The 23,235-nt window shown below is 59.1% G+C and overlaps 1 protein-coding gene across 4 annotated transcripts in view; it reads right to left on the bottom strand.

Moving 5' to 3' along the window:
* The window catches only part of IGHMBP2 (immunoglobulin mu DNA binding protein 2), a 48,817-nt gene that overhangs the window by 5,546 nt on the left and 20,036 nt on the right, over window positions 1-23,235 (bottom strand). For 2 of the 4 annotated variants that reach the window (XM_047823669.1, XM_047823672.1), the window contains 3 exons: window positions 21,970-22,815; window positions 19,603-19,775; window positions 16,024-17,026 (listed from right to left, as the gene is read on the bottom strand). In XM_047823669.1, the coding sequence (XP_047679625.1) occupies window positions 16,829-17,026; window positions 19,603-19,775; window positions 21,970-22,815 (1,217 nt within the window). In that variant the 3' untranslated portion in view covers window positions 16,024-16,828. Of the gene's footprint in view, window positions 1-16,023; window positions 17,027-19,602; window positions 19,776-21,969; window positions 22,816-23,235 lie in introns of those variants that run through there. The other 2 variants (XM_047823670.1, XM_047823671.1) reach the window with 2 other exon arrangements.

The raw sequence follows: 23,235 nt of genomic DNA, 5'->3' as shown, positions 1-23,235 counted from the left end.
AGGCTGTGCGGGGCCGTGGGCCGTGGGCAAGAGAGGGTGTGGCTACAGAGCCGCCAGGTAGGTGGTGCGGGACGGGCGGAGAAGGGCACCCCGGAAGACAGGACCTGATGGGAGCAGCGTTTCTAGGAGACCTGGCCTGGGCGGGAGGGTGCTGGGAGGGGAGGGGGCATCCGGGGCCACGGGATCCGTCGGGACCATGGGCCTCTGCACCAGCCCCATTCACCCAGAGACCTGCATGCCAGAACAGGGAGCAGGGGTGGGCACAGCCCCCCAAGTGACTGCCACCCTGCTGGGTCAGTGCCCCCCAGGAGACACATCCCAACCCTGCACAGACCACGCATACGGTAGGCATTTAACATGTCTGACCCAGTGAGAATAACACTACCGGCTTGCAAGATGCAGGACACCCTCACTTCCTTCACACTCTCCTTTGGGCCCTTTCCCACCTCCTGCACACACTCCTGGGCAGCGACAGTCATGGCCACAGCCTGCAAGGTGTCCCTGCCTCAGGGACTTACTCCAGTCCACCAAGCATCCGCCTCAGGCCCTTTGCACTTGCTGTGCCCGCTGCCGGGAACGCCCCTCCCCAAGCCGTGCACAGAGCTCTCTTCCTCAGTTTCCACGGGTCACTGTTCAAATATCACCTCTTCAGAGAGGCCTCTCCTGATCACCTGACATAAAACAATGTGATACATGGGGCACCTGGGTGGCTCAGTCAAGCGTTTGAGTCTTGATTTCAGCTTAGGTCATGATCTCATGGTTAGTGGGTTCGAGCTCCACCCGGGGCTCTGTGCTAACAGTCTGGGTGGGGCCTGCTTGGGATTCGGGATTCTCTGTCTCCCTCTCTCATTGTCCTCCCCCACTGGCTCACTCTGTCTCTCTCTCAAAAATAAATATTTTTAAAACTGTGATACACATGCACTCCCACCCTGCCTCATTTCCCTGGTATGTTCACCACTGACCGATACGTTACGTGTTTACGTGTTCACCAAGAGGGCAGAGGCCGTGACCATTTTGGTCACTGCTGTGCTCCAGGCCTAGGATGATGCCTGGCAGACAGGGGCCCAGGACATGTTTATGGGAAGCCCACTGGTAGGCACACTGTGGGAGTCCAGACAAGGGACAGGGAGAAAGCCACAGCGGTGAGGCAGAGTGGTCATCCAGATAGCTCAAGTCCACAGTTCACCTCCCAGAGGGCCGTCCTCAAATGAAACCCCTAAGCATCCTCCCCCATACCTGGGTGGGAGGACCGTTCCTGTGGGCACACGTGTGTGACTGTGTCAATGAGAGAGTAAGGAATGTGTCTACCTGGTGGTGTTGCCATCTGTGAGCGTGAGTGTGTCTACAGTACAAAACCCACACCTTCCTCAGCTAGTGCCAGCCCCTGGTCTCCAACTATTTCATGCATCTGTGATTTTTTTTCTCCCTTCTACAGGGCAAACTCCCTAGGAGGAGGGCCTGACTCTTCAGCCTTGCCCAAGGCTGCTGGCCAAGACTGAAGTCCATCAAAAACAAAACAAAACAAAACAAAACAAAACAACACCTGACTTCAGGAATGAAAAAACAAGTCCATGCATGAGCTGCTACCTAACTTTATCAATTTTGAGATGATGTTATTAGGAGCATACAGCTTTAGGAGTGTTATGTCATCCAGGGGAGCTGGCGCTTTGGTGATAAATTATGAAGTTATCATCCTCGGTCCTAGTCATGTTATTCCTTACAATCTATTTTATCTGATATTAACTTGGCTCCACCAGGCTTCTTTTGGTTGGTGCTTGTTTCTTCTTGCCTCCTTTGACTTTCAACCTCTCTGTGTTCCTATCTGTTAGCTATATCACTTGTAAACTACTGGGAATTGAGTTGAGTTGCACCTTTGCACTACAGTGGGCAGGCCTGTGCCCTGGATCTACCATCCCACCAGGAGTCAGTCATAAAAAGCTCACTGAGCTGTTATAGTGATCGAGGGAAAGGACTGGCTTTGGCCCTGGCTCCATCACCACTGTCCTGGGTGCCCTTGGGCCCATCTTGCACCCTCTCTGAGCTGTCTTCCCATCTGTATAATGGGAACAATCCACCCTCTACCACTCTTCAATGTGGAAAGGACACACAGGTCCCGCATCCATCCATCACTGGGCACTGAGAAGTATTATTCCAAAGGCGAAATCCTGGGCCCCTCCAATGAGGGGTCTGTAGTGGGTTATAGAGCCGTCTAACCAGCCCAGCCCTGCCTGAGCCATCCCAGGCCCTCTCTATCCTGTCCCGGGTCCAGGTAGGGTCAGGTAAAAGATGTCAACCCTCCAGGAGACTTGCAGGCTCCCAGAGGATGAGCTCGCATCCCAAATAAGGCCATGACTTACTTGGCTCTTGCATGGTCTATGTGTCATTTTGTGTGGCAGGGCTGTACTCATCCTTGATTGGGAAATTCCACTTCAAACGTGGAGAACTCGGGGCTTGCTCAGGGAGAGTAAACAGAGGGCAGTCAGGACAGCCAGAGGCACCCGGATGACCAGGAGGTCAAGGTGACCGAGGGAGGCCAGGAAGACAGGGCAGCCAGGATGATAGTACACAACCTCCCTGCCAGTCCGCTCTGTTGCCAAGATCCCCTGCCCCCAGAGGCTCCTTTCACCTCTTTTTTGCCAAAGGGAACATTTTTGCCTTTTCCAGGTCTGGCGCACTGCAGTCTGACTGGGGCAGAGCCAGGAGCACGCGGAAGAGGGAAATGCAGAGAGAAAAGGACAAATGGCCTGTCATCTCACTAAGCCTTCCTCCCTCCCCAAACTCCTCTCCCTTCTCAAGCAGTGATGGGGGAGCGGGGAGAAGAGAAGAAACGGCCGCTTAAGAGAGCCCCTAGACCCTGCAATGAGGACGCATAAGCATCTCGGGCCCCACGAGAGGGGCACGCGGGCCGCCCGGGCACAGGGACCACCTCGCGGAGCGCCCAGCCCTCCGAGTGACCCGAGGCTGCCTCTCCTCCGGGCCGGGCTGTTGGTCCTGCACAAACAAAACCTGGTCAGAGAGAGGGACGCGAGCCAGCATCCTGTGCAAACCCCACGCCTGCCAATCGGCCCCGCCCAGACAAGCCCCGCCCCAATCCCAGCACCCGCCCTATCAGGTCCCTCTGTGTAAGCCACGCCCCCGGCTCCACCCGGCTCCACTCACACGCAAGCTCCAGCCCCGCCCGCCCCAAGCCCCTCCCAGCCCCACCCCCAGTCCCCCCTTTGCCAAGTGGCTCCCTGAGCAAAGTCCCAAGTACACCACACCCACGCTCCTGCTGTGCCTGGTCCCCACCCTCCGCCTCCTAAAAAGGATTCCCCAGCAGGGCTGGAGAGTCCTGTCGGGGTAGAGACGCAGGGCTTGAAGCTGCCTCCTGCTAGAGCCCCCTTCGTGCCAACTGCCTCCAGTCACATCCCCACCCAGGATCCCCTGGCCTCTGGGCCTTGGATCCTAGGGGCGCCTGAGACCAGCCTCCCCCTTCCCCGCCTGGTCGGGGTGGGGGGGGGGGTGCTGAGTAAGGCCCCAAAGCATGACGACTACAGCACTCCCCTCCCTCCCCTATCCCCAGCTGCGACACTGACCCAAGACTTCCCATTCCAGGGAATTTCTCCCAGGGAAAGATTCCACTACATCAACCCTATGGGGCCACAGGGAAAAGGACATGAGAGAAAGCAGGTGAAGGACTGTGTAATGCCAGGCACGTGAGACACACTCACCACGTGGTTGTTAAGCAGCAGTCAGGAGCCTTCACTGGGGGCCAGGGACGGTTCTAGGCACCGCCCGGTACCCAACAGCACCGGCAGGTGTTATGAGCACCCTCCTCATAGGGCTGAGGCAGCTGGGGCAGGGGGGGGGGGGGGGGGGAGGGTTGAGTGGCCTGTCACCAAACCAGGGGGCAGCAGAAGTGGACTCAGAAGCCAGGAATTGGGCTCCAGAATCCATGAACTTGGCCCACAGGCTCTTCAGCCCCCAGAGAGTGGGCACCCAGGTGGGAAGGTTTCCCACTCTTGCGCAAACTCAGAGCCCAGCACAAATTCGCACTGGTCAACAAATGCTTAGTATTCTCCATCGTAAAACCAACCAACCTCAGGTCTGTATCCAGCGACAAGGCCAAGAACAGGAATGAGGGGCCATTCTGAAAACTGGAGAAAAAGCAGAAGCACCCGCTGGTCAGAGCAGAGAGACGCCCCCCTAGCTCGCCGGGCGGAAGGTTGGAGGGTTCTCTACCGCGTGTGTTAGATTCCCGGGGCTGCCGTGATTGACCACAAATTTAGTGGCTTCAAACAACACAAATGCATTGTCGTGCAGTTTGGGAGGTCTGAAATCTGAAATGGATGGGCAGGGCCGACTTCTTTCTGGGAGCTGTAGAGGAGAATCTGTGTCCTTGTCTCTTCCAGGTTCTAGTGGCCCATCTGCATTCTCTGGCTGTGGCCGCTGCTCCACCTTCAAAGCCGGCAGGCTAACACCTTCAGATCCCTCTCTCTGCTCACCTTTTCTGTCTCTCGCATGCCTGCCTCCCTCTTTAAGGACTTAATTAGGCCCACATGGACAATCCAGAATAATCTATGTCAAGTTCCTTAAATTAATTACATCTGCAAAGTAGCTTCTGCCATTAAGGTCACATATACACAGGCGTTGGAGATGAGGACACAAATATCTTTGGGGGGCCATTAGTCTGTCTACCATACTGTGGGAAGTGGCCTGCCCAAGAGATAGGACCTACAGACAGTGTGTAAGGTTTTCCCAAAGAAACCAATGAGCCCTTCCCTATAAACTGATAGTGAAACCAGTAATCACAGGTGCCCCACCCAACAGAGTTTGCCATCAGCTCTTAGTACTGCACTCTTCAATAAAATAAAAATAGAGTCCATGATCTCCAGGGAACGCTTAAACATGAAAGACGAGGTGCCAAAACAAAATGGAGAAAGGAACTCAGAGGAAACAGATCATGCAAGGTGTTGAGGGAAGAAGCAAAACAGCAGAAGATAATGCCTTCTGATGCCAGGGTAAAAACGATCTTCAACCTAGAATCCACACTGTCAATTCAAGACTGAGACTAGATAAAGAAACGTCCTCAAGAACAAAACAAAACCAAAAACCAACTACCTCCCGTTCACTCTTTCTCAGGAAAGTCACTAATACCAAAAACCAAGAAAGAGGGGTTTTTAGTTTTGTGAGAATGTCTGAGGATGAATTTGTGAAAAGTACATAGAAAATTAAGCAAATGAGAAAAACAAGGCAATGAATAACTAGTAAAAACAAAGAGCTGTCCAAGAAGGAAATGTAGTCAGAGTTTACCATATTTCTTTCTTCTACCCTGATTTGTCCTCCTGCATGAGCCCATCCCATCCCATCCCTTAAATGCATTGTGGAGTCAGTGACTCCCCCTCCGCTATTGTATCCCATCACCCACCTCCCTACTGAGCTTCAAACTCTGCTATCGACCTGACTTCTTAAAAAATCTCTCCTTGGGTGTCTAATAGGCTCCACAGACCTAGCATACCATCAGCAGAGTCCCTGCAGTCCTGCAGATCCTGGCTCCAAAACTTCATTCCTCTCCCAATCTGCTCTGTCTCAGGAATTATGACCCCATCCACCCAGCTGCCCAAGCCAAAACCCGAGGAGGTGTCTTAACCCCTCTCTTCAACCCCTCATCTCCCACATCCTTTCAGCAATCCTGTAAGTTCCAACCTCTAAAATATCCTCCACCCACCCAATTCTCTCCATCAACCCTGCACTCTCTCTAACCCTGCAACCTGTTTTCTATAAGCCCCGGGGGTCTGCTAAGGACCCTCACACAGGGTGACTCTAAGTAAAATCCAAGCTCCCTTCCATGGCCTCTGAGGTCCCGCCCCACCTGGACCATCCAATCGCTCTCTGTCCCACTCACACTCACCTCCTACTGGCTCAACAGTGTCCACCTTGTTCCTGTTTCAGAGTATTTCCTCTGACTCTTTTTTTTTTTGCCCCAGTTTGAGAAACAATTGACAAACATCACTCTATAAGCTTAAGGCATACAGTGCAATGATTTGATTTACATATGTTGCCAAACGGTTACCCCAATCGGTTCAGCTAATATTGCCTTCACTATTCTCTTGACCCAGAATGTCCTTCTCCATGGTCTGTGCATGGCTGCTCCTTCCTAACATTCAGATCTCAGTTCTAACAACACCTCCTGGGTGTCACCTCCTTGGAGAGGACTTCCCAGACCCCATGAGCTTCCCCTGGCCACTCTCTGAGACAATCTTATTTCACTGTCCCTCTCCTCACCCCACCCAACATCACTTCCAGAACATTCCAGCCCTGAGGGCTTAAGAACCCTGCATGCTCTGTTCACTCTATGTCCCACTGTACCCCAAAGCTTAGATAGCACCTGCCACCTAAAAAAGTACAGAACCAAGGGGCGCCTGGGTAGCTCAGTCGGTTGAGCATCCGACTTCGGCTCAGGTCATGATCTCGCGGTCCATGAGTTTGAGCCCCATGTTGGGCTCTGTGCTGGCAGCTCAGAGCCTGGAGCCTGCTTCGGATTCGGTGCCGCCCTCTCTCTCTGCACCTCCCCTGCTCGCATTCTGTCTCTGTCTCTCTCTTTCAAAAAAATAAAATAAACATTAAAAAAAATGTTTTTTTAAAGTGCAGAACCAAAAAAAAAAACAAACCTGTAAATAATCTTAATCAGGAGTGAGCAAACATTTTCCTGTCAAGGACTGATAGGAAACATTTTAGTCTTTGAGGATGACACGGTCCCCACACAGCTACTGGATTCTGCCATTTCAGTCAAAAGCAACTATAGACAACAGTAAACACATAGGCGTGGCTGTGTTCCAATAAAACTTTACTAACAGACACTAAAATGTGCATTTTATACCATTATCATAGATCTTCTTTTGAATTAAAAAAAAATGTTTAGGTTTTATTTTATATTTGAGAGAGAGAGAGAGCGCGCGCAGGGGAGGGGCAGAGAGAGAGGGAGACACGGAATCCGAAGCAGGCTCCAGGCTCTGAGCTTGATCAGCACAGAGCCCGACCTGGGGCTCAAACCCATGAACTGTGAGGTCATGACCTGAGCCGAAGTCGGACGCCCAACCGACTGAGCCACCCAGGCGCCCCGATGATAAGTTTATATTTAAAAAAATTTTTTTAATGTTTTTATTGATTTTTGAAGGAGAGAGAGAGAGAGAGAGACAGAACATGAGCAGGGGAGGAGCAGAGAGAGAGGGAGACACGAAATTCGAAGCAGGCTCCAACATACAGCTGTGGGCACAGAGCCCGACGTGGGGCTCGAACCCACGAACCATGAGATCATGACCTGAGCCAAAGTCAGACGCTTAACTGACTGAGCCACCCAGGTGCCCCTGGATTTTTTTTTTTCAACCATTAAAAATGGAAAACCTGGGGCACCTGGGTGGCTCAGTCAGTTAAGCGTCTGACTCTTGATTTTGGCTCAGGTCATGATCTCATGGGTCTTGAGTTCAAGCCCTGCGTCAGGCTCTGCACTGGCAGTGTGGAGCCTGCTTAGGGATTCTCTCTGCCCCTCCCCTACTCACATGCTCTCTCTGGCGCTCTCCCTCCCTCTCTCTCTCTCTCAAAAATAAACGTAAAACATAAAATAAAATGAAAATGGAAAACCCCTTCTTAGCTTGTGGGCCAGGTGCTGGGCCAGAGTGGGCCTGCGGGCTATACTTGCCAATTCCTGATCTGAAGAACAAACATTAGGGGGATGGTTTACTAAATTATGGACAGCCCCATGATGCGAGACTGTGAGACTCTTTAAAATGACAGTTGGGACAAAGGCAAAAAACACGGGAAATGTTTGTGACTCGTTCGGTGAAAAATAGCACGACACACAAGGGGATGACCAGCTTGATGGCGACTATGCAAAATTATGCAAAAGCCTGTGGAGGGTGGTCTGCACATTGAAACAGCCGGGCTGAGTCAGCAAATCATGAGGGGCGCAGGGGTGCTCATCATTATTTCTACACGTTTTTCTTCAAGAACCAATACAACAATTCTTGGCTCCTGGCATAAAACGAAACTTCGGAGGCCGGGGGACGCGGCACGGCCAGCGACTAAAGTAACTTTTGGGGGCATCAGTCGGTTAAGCGTCCAACTTCGGCTCAGGTTGCGATCTCACGGTTCATCAGTTTGAGCCCCGCGTCCGGCTCTGTGCCCACAGCTGAGCCAGCAAGTGTCCCGCGGGCGCCCCTTGGCCTGCCCGCAGGCCCGGCCCGGTCCACACAGGCTCGAGACGAGCTCCTCTGTCCGAGGGACGTGGCCTCGGAGCCACAGGGCAGAGGCACGGAGGCCAGACCCGTCTTCTCACTGCCCTGTGCCTCCGTGTCCTCGCTGGAAAAATGCAGCTGGCCAGCACGCCTCCGTCACAGAGGACAGTCAGGGCCAAAGGACCGGAGAGTTCTAAAGAACCCGGCTGAGAGGGCAGGCAGGAAGTTCCATGTGCGTTTCAAGAAGTCTGGGGGACACGGAGTGACCCCATGAGTCAGCACTTACGCTCCCAGGCACATGCCCAAGCCGCGAAAATACGTTCATGTCAAATCTCGTCCCGCGGCGCCTGGCTGGCTCTGTCGGCGGAGCACCCGGCTCTTGGTCTCGGGGCTACGAGTTGGAGCCCCACGTTGGGTGTGGAGCTCACTTAGAAAAATTAAACAAAATCTTTTTAAAAAAATACAAAATAAATAAAACCTGTGCACAAATGCTCATAGCCGCACGATTCACGACAGCCAAAAAGTGGAAAAAATCCAAATGTCTACCAACTGGATGGATAATTAATCACGAATGGATAAATACGGTGTCGCCTATCCATACAAAATAGTATTCAGCCCCCAAAAGGGATGAAATCCTGACGCGTGGAGGAAGCTCGAAAACATTCTGCTCAGCGAAGGAAGCCAGGCACAAAAGGCCACACGCTGGGTGATTCCATTTATACGAAATGTCCAGAATAGGGAAGCCATAGAGACAAACGGGTCTGTAGGGACTGGGGGGCGGGGCGGGGGGCCGCTAACGGATGCGTACAGGGCGGAGGGAGGGAGAAATGGGGGAGGGTGTCAGCGTCTCACAGGGACACAGTTTCCATCCGTGACAGCCACACAACAGTGCGTGTGCAGTAAATGCCACCGAGCTGTCCCTTTTAAAAGGATTCAAATGGCAAACTGTATTGTCATTTATCTCACCACCAAAAAAAGAAGGAGCGGCAATCAGGTCCTCCGACCGCTGTGCCCCTCAGTGAGGGCTCCGAGCCAGTCTGGGCGAGGACTAAACACAGGTCTTGTCTGCGCAGCAGTTAAAACAGGTGACTGACGCTCCTCGGGGCCCGGGGCGCAGTGGGGCGGGGGCTCCCACACAAAGAGAAGGACATCCAAGGGCGCCTGGGAGGCTCAGTCCGTTAAGCATCCAACTCTTAACATCAGCTCAGGTCACGATCTCTTGGCTCGTGGGTTCAAGCCCCACATCGGGCTCTGAGCTGACAGTGTGGGGCCTGCTTGGGATCCTCTCTCTCTCCCTCTCCCCCACTCGCACGTATGCTTTCTCTCAAAATAAATAAAATAACCTTTAAAATGAAGGGGGGGGGGTGCCCGGGTGGCTCAGTCACTTATGCGTCCAACTTCAGCTCAGGTCATGATCTCACCATTTGTGGGTTCGAGCCCTGCGTCGGGCTCTTTGCCGACAGCTCAGAGCCCGCTTCAGATTCTGTCTCCCTCTGCCCCTCCCCTGCTTGCACGCGCGCTCTCTCCCAAAATAAATAAATAAGCTTTAGAAAAAAATATTTCAGGGGTGCCTGGGTGGCTCAGTCGGTTAAGCATCCGACTTCAGCTCAGGTCACGATATCGTGGTTTGTGGGTTCGAGCCCCACGTCGGGCTCTGTGCTGACTGCTCAGAGCCCGGAGCCTGTTTTAGATTCTGTGTCTCCCTCTCTCTGCCCCTCCCCCGTTCATGCTCTGTCTCTCTCTGTCTCAAAAATAAATAAACGCTAAAAAAAAAAAAATTTTTTTAAATAAAGAAAAAAATATTTCATGCAAAAGACCAAGAGATAGAAACGGAAGAGGACACAAGAACTAGAAACTGGGCCCAGACCTGCCACACGCTTGGGAGGTGTTCCGGGAAGGGGACAGAGAGAAACCACACAGAGGAGAGCAATCAGGAAAACAGTTTCGGAAAACTCCCCTGGGCAGAAGCAGGGAAAGGCACTGCGCTAACCACAGAGGGAAGGACCTGAGTCACCGTCCCAGGGACCACCGTCAGCCCTGGCAGGACAAAAGGGACACAGAGGGTGTCCAGAACGCAGCAGCTCACGGGGCAGGCCCCACAGAACAGGGGGCACCGTGTGGCCTCTGAGATCAGGCAAGAGGCTGGTTTTGGAAGGACCAGAAGTCTGGGCAGGAGACAGCTGCCACCGCTGGGGGGGGCGGGGAACACCCGGAGGGCCAGGGAAGAACAGGACCCCAGTCCCTCGTCCCAACTCCATGGGAACAGCCAGCGGCCCCCGTGTGAAGACAGGGGAACAAGGAGGGGGCAGCGCCGGGACCCAGGGGGCAGGTAAGCACCTGCTGAAGGCCTAGCAAAGAGGAGCTGCTGGCTGACGGGTGTGCAGTGTGGGAGAAAGAGGGGGGACAGGATGACTGCAAGAATTTGGGGGATCTGGAGGATGAGGTTCCAGATCTGGAGGCCGTGTGAGTGTCCTGGGGCAGCTGTACCGGGAGGCTGAAAACAACAGTAATTCCTTTGTTCCTGGCTTCTGCAATCCAAAGGTGTGGGCACGCCCCCTCCAAAGGCTCTGCAGGGGGTTGGGGGGGGTGTCCTTCCTGCCTTTTCCAGCTTCTGGGGACCCTGCCTTCAACTTCACACGGTCATCCCCTCCTCTCGTGTGTCTGTCCTCTGTGCATCTCTTACAAGGACACCTGTCGCTGGGTCGAGGGCCCACCGGCCTCCAGGATGATCTCTCGAGATCCTTCGTTACCCCTGCAGACCCTTTCTCCAGGTAAGATCACATCCCCAGGTTCTGGGTATTAGGACGTGGACGTATCTTTCAGGGGTCACCATTCAGCCCACCACCGAGGGGCTGACAGATGAGGCCGCACGGATTCGGACACGCTGGGTTTGAGATGCGTCTTGAATATCCAAGGGGAGATGTGAGTAGTTCATCGCTCGGCGTTGGGGGCAGACAGCAAAGCCGATCGTCAGCGGGGAGCCCCGAGGCTGGGCGCACAGCGGCTCAGGCCCAGTTTGCGGGACACGAGCCCGAGACGGAACTCCAGGGCGTGGGGTTTATTGGGAGAGGCCACTGGGGAGAAGACGGAGGGGAAGCAGGGTGGGCTCAGGGGGAGCTGGCTGGAGACCAGGGCCGTCAGCCTGACTCCGCGGCAGCTCTGGGGGACAGAAGGGCTAGTCAATCTGCCCGCGCCCAGAACCCACGAGCGTGGTAACTGGTCGTTTCATACGACAGTTTCGGGTCAATTTATTACGCGGCTGTAGTAAGGGGAATAGCCTTTCTTCCTGTGATGAATCGGGGAGTCCCGTCCCGGCTGCCAGGTTCAGTGTGAACCTGGCTCCGATCCCGGCTCCGAATCGGCCCTTTTGCGGTCCCTGTCACCCACGGCAAAGCGCCTCCTGCTTCTCGCCACACCAGGTACCTCGCGGGCCCACAGCGTCCACGCAGCTGACCGCCCTGCTCGGTGCCTGGAAAAAACACGGATGTTTATCTTCTTTCGGGTGTGGCTCTGTGTTTTTAAAACTTTCTCCACCGGCTCAGAGACGGGGGTGGGGGGCGGTGCCTCTCGGCATAAACCGGCCACGTCACCTCGGCCTCCTGCAACGCGGGCCGCCCTCCGTGACGGGGCTGGGGGCGCCCCCGGCGAGGCCTGAGAGCCCCGCTGCCCCACCGATAGAGTCCTTGGCGGAGGCCTCGCCCGGAGCACAGCTGAGCGGCCGCACGGCGGGAGCGAGGGGCAGGACCACTGCGGCTCCCGGGACCCTGCCCCACGACGCGCTGGCCGCCTGCATCAAGGCGTTTTCCCGAACATTTAGAGAGCGAGCTAGCACTCTGGATGGGGTCTGCCGGGGCCTAAGGGCAGGGAGCGGGGGAGGAAGGCGGGAAGGAGGAAGCCACAGGCTCTGTCCTCTCCACGCGAGGAAAGAGTGCGAAAGACACGAGGACAGACCAGAAATTCCCTGTGCAGGGTCGGCGGTGTGATCCCAGCCCGGCACCCGCACCCTTGCCCAGAGCCAGGGCCGCCAGCAGCCTCCACGGCAGCGCTGTGCAAACCGGGAGCTGGCACCCCTTCCTCCGAGTGGCGACAGCCTGTGTACGTGACTTGACCAGCAGGCGCGAGAGCTGCAGCCCCCAACTCGCCCCTCAAGCCCACCCTGCACGGCCTTACGTGGGGGCCCGCTGCCGTCTACCCCAAGAGGTGACAGGCCAGCCGGGCCGGGACCACCCTGCCTGCTGATGCCGCGCTCCGGGTGAGGGCTAACGTGAGGGGCGTCACAACGGAGGACGGTCTGGGCGCTGCGTTCCATGGGGGGACCCTTGGGCGCGTCTGTGCCTCCAGGTACCGACTTCTCTGTCTCATTTCGCGAAAAGAACCCAACCGTGGCTGCCCCATAGAAGGAGAGTCACTTGTGATCTGGAGCAGGTCCCAAAACGGTAGCTTCCAAATATTCCTTGGTCACCTACCCCTCTCGACAACATAGACATAAACTACACCGTGGCCAGGCGGGATTCACCCAGGAGTTCAAGGCTGATCTGACACGCAAAAATCAACTAATGCCACAGGCCATATTCATACAACCGAGGACAAACCCCATCTCAACAGGCACAGAAAAAGCATACGATGAAGTCCCAAGTCTATTCATGATTTAAAAAACAAAAAAATGTATAAACGTGGGGCCCCTGGGTGGCTTGGTCAGCTGAGCGTCCGACTTCGGCTCGGGTCACGATCTCACGGTCTGTGAGTTCGAGACCCGCGTCGGGCTCTGTGCTGATGGCTCGGAGCCCGGAGCCTGCTTCCGATTCTGTGTCCCCCCTCTCTCTCTGCCCCTCCCCTGCTGGCACTCTCCCAAAAATAAAACATTTTTTTTACAATTTCATAAACAAGTAAATAAACAAAAACTCTCAGCAAACTAGGCCGGAGGGGAACTTTCGGGCCTGATAACTACAAACGGGTACGAGGGAGTTGGGTGGGGTGACGGCTGGCAGAGTTCACGTTCACGGCGTGACCATCACACCTTCAATAAAGCCGCACGCCAGGACAGCTCGCTGGCCGCCGAGGGCAGGGCCGGGCGGCCGGGCGGCCACCGACCGAAGGATCCTCGGACCGGACGCCCCATCCCCAGCACAATTAAAAATCTGCCCGCCCGGATGAGAAGCCTGCTTACTTAGTCCGCTTTTTGTCCAAGCAAAGAAGTTTCCAGACCAAATAAGGCTGCAGCTTTTGCAGTGCTCCTGGCACAGAACACAGTTCCTTTTAAGTGCCAGGTTATAACTTGGGCCTAAGAGGTCCCAAAGCAGCGCGGTGCCAGTCAGCCCACTGGTCCCTCCGGGTAACGCTCCAAACAACCTGGGTAAACACAGAGTGGGCAGCCTGGGCCGCCGGCAGGGGGCGAGGCTGAGCCCTGCTGTTCCGAAGGAAGCCCGGGGTGCCCGCGCGGAGGGCCAGGGCTCGCTGCACCCACACCTTCTGCCGGCAGCTGACCAGTGCCTGGGGCCCTGGGCGCCCTCGCCTCGGCCCTGAGCGGAGGGCCGTGGGTTTCACCTCACCTTTGCCGCAGCTCTGCGAGACGACAAGGACAGCGGGCGCCCCCTGAGCACTGAAGCACCAGGCACCGTTCTGGGGGCCTGGTGACCTTCAAGCAACTAACTCATCTTTGCAGCAACCCTGGGAGACGGGTCCTGTCATTTGCCCACTTCACAGATGAGGAAACAGAGGCATGAGCCACACATGGGGTGAATCTAGAATGAACCACCCCCCCCCGCCCCGGGACTGACACACTCCGAGCAGGGGCTCCGTTTCGTGCCACGGTGCCCCCTCCCCCCAAAAGAAAAGGCAGGGCTCCCGGCTCGGTGCCTCGGAGGAGAGGAAGCACGCCCACCCGGAAGGGACCCCTCCACTCCAGGCTGCTCCCCCAGGAAGGGCTGCAGCCTGCGGGTTACCGGCAGACCACACTCACTGGCTAAGATGTCAGGCTTGGCACGTTGTTTCCTTTCTGGGGGGCTACCCTGTCCAGGCCAAATGTAGGACATTGTCCCAACAAGGTCTCTCTGGGGCGACAAACAGCAGCTTTACGCGTTGCAATGGTCAACTCTGATATTTCAACGATGCGTCAAGACCAGCTTGAATGGAGGTCAGCGGTGGAGGGTGAAGGCTCGGGGGGGGGGGGGGGCATGGGGGCCACAGCGAACCCCGTGCCGGGCCACCGCCACGGAGCCTGCTAACCCACACCCAGGTCTTGCAACACATGACGCTGCCCGTCGATCATCCTGTGGGCCTGTCGGCACGGCTGGCGAGGTGAAGACGGGTCTCAACCCCGTGAGCTCATCGCCGAGGAGCGGACAGGCTCAGGGAGGCGGGGACTCGCGGAGGCCTCCCACGACCCTAGCCCAAGCCCCGCGGCCTTTCTCTGAGCTCTTCCTGGCAGGATGGCTCACGGGAAGACCACGTGGGTGAAGGCACAAGACTCGCTCCCTCTCTAAGGAGCAGAGGAGTCCTGATTCGGTACCGCCTCCCTGCTGGGGCCGGGTGCACCCAATGGGATACACAAAGGCACGACGGGACCGGCAAAGGTCATCCTAGCAGCAAGTGACAGAACCTCAAGACAGACTGTTTTCAGCTGAGAAAGGAGACTAGTTCAGGACACCGGGAAGAATGGGGTGGGGGTCAGGTGCGGCTGGATCCAGGCGCTCAAAGAGTGTGATCGTGTTCCTTCCCTCCCCCAGTTTTTGGCTGGTTCCGTGTCGGCCTCCTCCTCTCCTGCAGACACGCTTCCTGCAGGTGGAAGGTTGGCTACCAGCCACACCCTCAGGAAGAACGACCAACATCTCTCTCAGCATCTGCGTGCGGAGCGCAGGCTAGAACCCTGATGCTCCCTGGCCGGACTCAGGCCCGTCCCTGTACCTGGCCTCGCCGTGGCCGTGGCCACAAAGACAGGAAGAAAGAGTGAGCGTCCTCAGCAGCCAGGAGAGCGCCTCTGTGCCCGTCAACAACGGTGAAGCAGCGGGTCGTGTGCACGGAACTCCCCACCTTGCGGTCATCTCCTTGCCTGCCGCCAGCCACGGGCTGCTGGGGGCGATGAGGACTGCACCCGACCGTCCTGCGTGTGGGAACGGGCTGTCCCCACGAGACGGTGGCCCAGCACCGGCAAAGCAGAGTGGCCTACGTACGCGGGCCTGGCGCCGGAGACACAGGCAATAAACGTGCTGAGTAAACGGCGCTGGCGGGGGCAGCGGCACGGGGATAAGGCCCAGGAGGCCCCTGAGGACGACGCAGACATCTCGAACGCCCGGTCAGGGAGGCCGAGACGCGAACGGCACGCAGGGCCAGAGAACGCGAGGTCTGCGCGAGGGGGGCCGGGGGGCCGGTGGAAGGCAGGCAGAGGACATCGCGAGTCGGGCGAGCAGGTGGGTGGACGTGAGGGGGAGGCAGCTCTGAGCCCCCAGGGAGGCAGCATCTCTGGCACCTCCCTCTTTCTTCCCTCGGGGGGCAGCCGCTCTGCCACGGTATGGCCACGGAGCCCGGCCTGGTTCCCCGACCTTCCCGATTTCAAACGTTCGTCCCAACCGGTAGAAAGGGGATTTTTTTCCTCCTCTTGTCGTCTGTTAATGGGACAAGCTCCCCCCACCCCCCACCCCTGCAGTGGCCCTGCGCGTCCCCCTCCTCGCTCAGAGTGCAGTTCATGCCTTCTGGAGGCCAAGAGCTGAGAGCAAACATCAGCTCACCCTGAGCTCTGGGCCCCTCGCTCCACGAAAGAGACGCTGAGCAAACGGGACAGCACGTTCCCCGTGAACACGTAACAGACACCGGGTGATGTGCGTATGTCTTTATTGTTTTCTCAAATAATTTCTATCCCGTTTACACAAATAACACCCTGGGGCTAAAACAGGACGCGCTTCTGAGGCTCTCTTCAATAAGGCAGCCGGCAGAGACCTCCACCCACACAGGGCCCGCACAGGCCACACGCGAGGGGCCCTCCAGACCTCGCAGGTGCAGCCCGAGCTGTGTCTGCCGCCCGCGGGACAGGGTGGCTCACGGCAGCCACAGGGGACAGGAGACGGACGGACGGACGAGGGTGAGCCAGCTGCAGGGGGACGTGCGGGAGGAGCGCCCCAGAGAACATTCTCAGAGCCCATCTCAGGCGCGCTGAGTTCTCGGGTGCTCTCCCTCACTCTGATGGGCCGAAAGCCGGCCGGGCCCTGACGGGATTTACTTTTACAAAGCCTGAGGGGGCATCGGACCCGGGCAGGGGACACAGAGGCACGTCTCCAACGGAACTTACTGACCCTCACGGCAACACCCCAAGATTCAGATGGGGGCGGGGGGGTTCGGTTCTGACCGGGAAGGAGAGAATGCACCGGGCGATGGTCCTGGCAGTGACGGGGAGGATGTAGGGTGTGGGCATGCCCGGGGAGAGGGCTACCTGGCCTTGACCACATGCCCAGGCACCCTCCCGTCAGGTTAGAAGAGCCCACCCTTTCTCCCCCAGATCCCGAGCCCCACATGGCCGTGGCACAAGCAGGTGGGTCGGGTTGCACGCTGTCACGGGGAGCAGCCACAGGAAGCAGAAGGCAGCCGTGCTCGCCCTCACCCGTTCTTTCAAAGACACAAGCCCGTCACTTCTCCTTTTCCTTCCGTTTACTCTTCCTCTGGCTGGTCAGCTCATCCAGCTTCTTATCCAGCCTCCTCTGGAGCTGGGCCCTCTTGGCTGGGTCCAGGGACCTGTCCTTGGTCCCACTGCCGGCGTAGAGGACTCCTTCCCGGCTGATCCTCTGCCGGGCGTGGGCGCGAGCTCTCTCCCCACAGCCGTGGATCTGGGGGGCACACAGCAGTCGGTGCTGAGCCAAGTGGGGACAAAGGCCCCGCGATTCTGCCTGCTGCCCCCGGACCAGGTCCTGGAGGGCTCCTCACCCTTCCTGCACCCGGATCCTGCACGTTCAGGGCTGGGGGGGCCGGAGGGAGCACCCGCACCCAGCCTCCAGCCCCGCCCTCGGCTTAGCCACGCCGTCCTCTGGCAGGGGGACATCACACCTGTGTGTGCCACCAGCAGTGGCATTTGAAAGCAGAGCGCGAGCCCCCGCGAGCCACACCGCCTTTCCACGAGCACGCAGCCAAAGCACGAGCAGGCTGCTCCGGGCGACAGGCCGTTTTCTCTAACCGAACCCCAGTGCTAGGCCCATCCCAGGAGCTCCGAAACGTGCATCAGCTAATGACGTGCCCCGGCGGTTCGAGGACGCTCTGACGTGACCCCTTCTGTTCTTGAAAGGAGAAGGAAGACAGAAGGAGCCCCCTGAGCATTTCCCCAGCGCCGGCACTGAGGCCACGGTGCCACGTGTGCGAGTCCACGGCTTCTTCTGGAAAGCCTGGGCTTCCCCGTTGCACAAATGAAGGCTGCCTCCTTGGGAACTGCCGGGTGGGACCCAGTTTGGACTCAGCAAGGCCCCAGAACGGACAGCTCAGCGGCTCACCCAGCCCACTGTGCACAGCCCACCACACCCCTGTGCCGCGCCCGTCCCCTCCCCACTCGGTGGGCGTCCCCTTCTCCTGCCCCTTCCGGGTGGCCCTCGGGTGGCCCTCGGGCCCGGCCCTCCTCCTCCACACCCAGCACCGGCCTGCTGCTCCTCCCGGCACCTCGGTGAGGGCTGGGGAAAGTGAATTTGCCCACGTCACAAAGGGAGCAGGTGACAGAGCGGGTTCTGAGGCCAGGTCCCTGCCACCCAGCCCTGGGCCTCATCCCGCAGAGCAGCTCAGAGCAGACAGACTCGCGGCCCGGCCCGCAGCGGCATCCGTGCTCAGACGGGCTATTCCACGGACGGCACGGGGACCGCACGGTCCACTCGCCCCTGCGGGCTCCCACCGCCCGGCACCAGGGACCAGCACAGGCCATGCCAGTAACGCACGCTGGCCTCCCAAACCTGGCATCTGTCCATTTCTAAACATTCTGGAAGAAAATCTTTCTAAAACACCATACACTTTGTCAACAGGCATCGACAGACTGCGCACGTGCGTGTGGAGAAAGTGTGCATGTGCGGGGGGGGGGGGGAGGGAGGGGGGGAGGCAAAGGGGAGGAAGGGTGTGAGGGAGAGGAAAAGAATGAGGGAGGAGGTGAGGGGAAGAGAAGAAGGAGGGGGGAGGGGGGAGGGGAGAGAGAGGGGGAGGGGGGAGGGGGAGGGGGAAGGGGGAGGAAAAGAAAAGGGGGGAGGGGAAGAGAAGGGGAGGAAGAGTGAGAAGGAGAGGAAGTAGGGGAGAAGGAGAAGGGGGGGGGGGAGAAGAGGGGGAGGGGGGAGAAGGAGAGGGAAAGATGGGGAAGTTAAGAGAGAGGTGTGGAGGGGGTAGAGAAAGGGAGAGAAGATGAAGGAGGAGAAGAGGTGAGGAGGTGGGAGAGAGCAGGGGAGGGGGGAGAAGGGGGGAGAGAGGGGAAAAGAGGGAGGGAGAGGGGAGGGAGGAGGCCCTTTCCAGGGTCGGAGGCAGCAGAGCTCCCTGCGGGCAAGCACTACAAGCCCTGACCCAGAGCGCAGGGACACCGTGAGGACCCCCACGTAGGTGGCCCAGGACAGTGACGCCCCAGGTGCCACGATCCCTCCCCTGTGCCTGCCCCTCCCTCTCCCTCCAAGAGCCCCACTGCCTTCCTCCCACGGCCCAAACCAGAAACCCCAGGGCCACCGTGCGCCCTCCTTCCCCCTCTCATCGTCACCTACAACCACTTCAGGGGCCCAGGGGCCCCCTGCACGCCCTCCACTGCCCGCCCCAGGGGAAGCCCCAGGACCTCCCAGCCTTGCCGGAGACCTCCTCCGCATCCCGGCCAGGTCCCCAACGCTCCCCGCAGCTTCCAGAGCCAGGCCCTCTCAGCCTCCACCCCTGACCCCCTGCCCCCTGCTCTGCTCCCAGCTGCATGCATGCGCCCCCTCCCCGGGGGTCTGCCCGCATGCCCTCCCCGGCCCGGCTCCCCACCCCTGCTGCCAGAGGCCCTCCCTCCACACATTCGGCACCCGACACCATCCACTGCTCTCACACCCAGGTCCCCACGGCCCATGCCCCCCGGGGTGGAGATCCCCAGCCACTCCTGCTCAAGGAACGAATGAAGCAGCAGCCAGGCAGCCAGCCCATTTCAGACCGTGGGCCGGAGGCCCCAGCTCCCCTCTACTATGCCACCGAAAGACCCCAAACGCGCTTAAACAAGATCCTCTCTGCCCGGAACTCCCACCGGCTGGGTTGTAATGCGACGCGTCAGAAACCAAGCCCAGGTCTGTGTCCGCTTTAAAAGACTCCGTGCCCGTGACCCGCTACCCTTTCTGTCGGGAGCGCATCTGGCCGGGACCGAGCCCCAGAGACACAGCCCCACCGTCCCCCCACCCACCCACCGCCCCGAGCCCCAGGAGGGCCAGCGCACCTCCGGCAGGTGGTGGCTGAGGCAGAAGCGGCGGCCGCAGTGCAGGCAGAGCTGACCCAGGGTCGCGACGCTGGCTGTGCACTTAGCAAGGCCGCAGGTGTTATCGGCCTTCACGGCGGCCGAGACCAGGGCGTCGAAGTCCTCCTCACCGGGCAAGTCTATGGCCACGTGTCCTAGGGGAAGAAAAGTGTCACTCACGCGGGGGAAGGACACAGAAGCAGGACGAGAACTCCCCCACTGGACCCACCTTCACCCCCACGGAGCCGCTCTGCCCAGCTTCCTGCCTTCGGGCTCAGTGAACAGGCAATGACCCCCCGTCCAGCCCGGGGTGGCCTTTCCTTAGTGAGCTAGTAACTGTCACTGCCAGGAGGTGCGAGCACCGTGCGGACTCCCCGGGAGGGGTGGCAGCCCACGGAGAGCGCCTCTGAAAAGCACATCCTCTTTCGCTGAGCACACATTTAAAGACAAGAACGCGCCTCATGCCATCGACTGTACAAACGAAGCCCAACGGACGCTGCCGTACCCGGGACGGCCAGGTGAACCACGGCGTAGTCACAGGCCCCAGCGCCAGGGGGCCATAAGCTTCCTGACCAGGTGCACACAAGTCCTGGAAAGTTCCTGCGGAACGCTCACAAGTGGAAAAGAACACGAGGTCACACACACCCGTAACTCTGTGGGACACACGCCCCCACCACAAACGCACGCGCAGACACAGACAGGCAGGGAACACGGGGGGGCACCAGCCGGGTGGCTCTCGTCAGTTATGTGGCTGACGGGCACAGACAAGGCGAGGCAGCGTGCCGTTTCCCCGAGCAGATTCTCTACAAGAGGCGCACCGTGGGGCCAGGTACACGGGCCAGGTCAGCCTCGGAGGGGACGGGGGGGGGGGGGGGCAGCCGGTACACCACAGGGCCTCCCAGTGCCCCCGCTGCAGCCACTGCCACCCTTCCGGGCAGGGTCACCTTCGAAGGGGGACGTGCCCCTGCCCTGTCCCCCCGGACGGGCCGTGGTAGGAGGCGAGCTCTACGGAGGGCAAGGCGGGCCAGATGTGCTGATGCCCCAGGAGCAGCACCAGGGGAGCTCGGAGAAGGCCCGAGAAGGTGCTGGCTGCTCACTGGCAACCTCGGGAAAGGGACACGCCGCAGGGACCAGGCAGACGGTGTTCGGGCCCCAACCAGAAAATGAGTTCTCATCAACAGAGCACTGACCGCTTCTCCCGCGGGCCTGAGCACCTGTCATTCCCCCAGCCCTCCGGAGGGACAGGCAGCCCTTGATCACTCAGTGGCACCCTTCCCCGCGGGGGCCCCCAGCCATGGCCCGAGGGGCCTGCTCAGACTGGCCTCGGCTTCTCAGCTGCTGGGACCTCGGCACAGCCTCTGGGGACCTGTCCTGCTGGGTCACGCTCTGACCTGAGCGGCAAGGCGAAATCAGGAAGCGGCTTGAAGAAACGCTTCAAAACTAAGCGGTGCTACTGTCCCCTACGTGGGGAAAAGTCTCCCCGGGATGCTCTGTCCTCAACTGACCACACCACACACCTTCTCCCAGGTCCTCCTGTCATCTCGTCCCAGCATCTGCCCTGCACGGCACTCAGCACCTTCTTGGTGTGGTTTAAAGAGGCACCTGACATTTCCATCCTCTGCCAGAACACCCATTCCTGGGCAGCAGGGCTGACCTCGCTCCCCAGCACACGGCCGGGCGCCTAGAGGCCACTAAGTCCCCCAGAACGACATCGGCTGCACCCTCGCTCTGCGGTGCTTTCACAGACCAGGAATCACGCTCGTGATTCCTACGCGGCTTTGCTCCCAGGAATTCAGTGAAAGAAGCAAACGCTCCGTGGCCCTGCTCAGAGGACAACAGCAGGAGTACGACTTTACCCAGAGTCTGCAGGAAATCCGCGTCATGCCCGTGGATGCCCCACCACTGCGCGGGACGGGGGCAGAGCAAACAGCCCCACGGGGCAGTGCAGGACGCAGGCGGCCCCTTTCCTGGGACGGGGACCCGGGACGGCAGACGTGCGAGCTGGGCTGTGAGTGAACAAGACTGCCGCCCGCACGGGGGTCCATAACTGCCCGAGGGCTCCTGCTCGCCGTCCTCGTCCCCTCCTCCTGGCTCTTGCACCACGACGGCTGCCTACCTGCCGGGCCCCACCTGAGGAGCCGGGGGGGGGCAGAGGTCACTGTGGCCAATCGCCGCCCTCGGGGAGCTCACAGCTAACTGATTAAAAACAAGGCGCGGGACGCGGAATCAGGGCCGTGGCACCAAGAGGAAGTCCCAATTCTGGGGGAGGGGGTGGGGGATTTCAAACGGGGCAAACGCCCCCGTTAAGGGGACACCGAGCTTGTGTTCTCCTCAGGTAAACTCGCTTACCTTTTGCTTCTTTTTTCTTTTTCTTCTCCGGTAACTTGCGCGGCCCTGAGCGCGAGGCCCGCTGCCCCTGCTCGGCCTGCGGCTCCCGCCGGCTCTTCTCCCTCTGCAGCCTTTCCAGGTGCAGAGCCTTCAGATCCGGGGGGTCCCGGCCGCTCTGCTCCCCGGGAGGGGGCTCCGCCTCCATGGGGCCGGGGGCCGTGGGGCCGCCCGCTGGAGGCGGCGGGGCAGGCGGGGCCCTCTTGCTCACGGTTATGAACCTCTTCTTCCCTTCGCCGCTGCTGTCGTGCCTCAGCCCGTGCTCCTCCGCTATCTGGTGGATCCACATCCTGTCGTGTGAGTTCAGGGACGCGGGAAACTCCAGCCTCGTGTTCTCACTCGCCACAAACTCCGCTATCTCGGCCCTGAAGCGGTCCGCGCGGTCTCTGCCGTCCGCAGCCTCCAGGCAGAGGCCGCCTCCGTTGAGGCTGGGCTGAGAACCGACCTCGGGGCCCGAGGGCTTCCCGCCAGGCGTCTTCCGCTGCAGCCCGGCGGCCGCCCGGGCCTCCCGGACCCCTTCCCGCGGCCGGCTTCCAGGAGGCTTCCCGGCAGCCGCGGCAGGGCCCCGGGGCCTTGCGCCAGCTTGGCCGTGGCCCTGGGAACTCTCGTGGGAGTAGTTTTCAGGGACGATGTCATCGAGATACTCAAAGGCCGTGCGCACCTCGCCGTGCTCCGTGAAGTGATCCACCAGGGTCTTCAGAAAGGCGTGGTTGTTAACGGTGCGGGAGTCACACACGACCGCCACGTGGCGCCGAGCGCGGGTGACGGCCACGTTGATCCGCCGGTCCTCGGCGAGGAAACCCACTTCGCCTGCGAACGAGGCAGGAGTGAGTGGCCGAGCAGACCCGAGACTGAGGAACAGGAAATCACGCTTCTGCCCACCGCAGGGATCAGCCGACACCCCCTCCGGAGACGGCCGGGACATCATGCCTGCGCAGACTCCCCGCTGCCCGACCCCGGCTTCCCAAGTCTGGCTCCACGGCACCCGGTCCGGGTGTGGGACCCCCAAACCGTCGGTCACTTCCAAGTACGGGCTCCTCCCTCCGCCCAACCCAGGGGGTGGCTGCAGCCGAGACCCGGGAAAGCGAGGGGGATGCTCCAGTAGCTTCTCCCCCGTCCCCGACCCCCGTCTACCCCACCTCTCTTGTCTGCCTTCAACCATCCACTGAAAGCGCCTTACGAAGCCCACACAAGCCCTTTCAGGGTCCCACACGCCCTCCACATGGAGGA

The sequence above is a fragment of the Prionailurus viverrinus genome, chromosome D1 (assembly GCF_022837055.1).
Source record: "Prionailurus viverrinus isolate Anna chromosome D1, UM_Priviv_1.0, whole genome shotgun sequence".
NCBI classification, from domain to species: domain Eukaryota; kingdom Metazoa; phylum Chordata; class Mammalia; order Carnivora; family Felidae; genus Prionailurus; species Prionailurus viverrinus.
The sequence above is the reverse complement of the archived record's forward strand: the minus strand, read 5'-3'. Positions and strand labels throughout refer to the sequence as shown.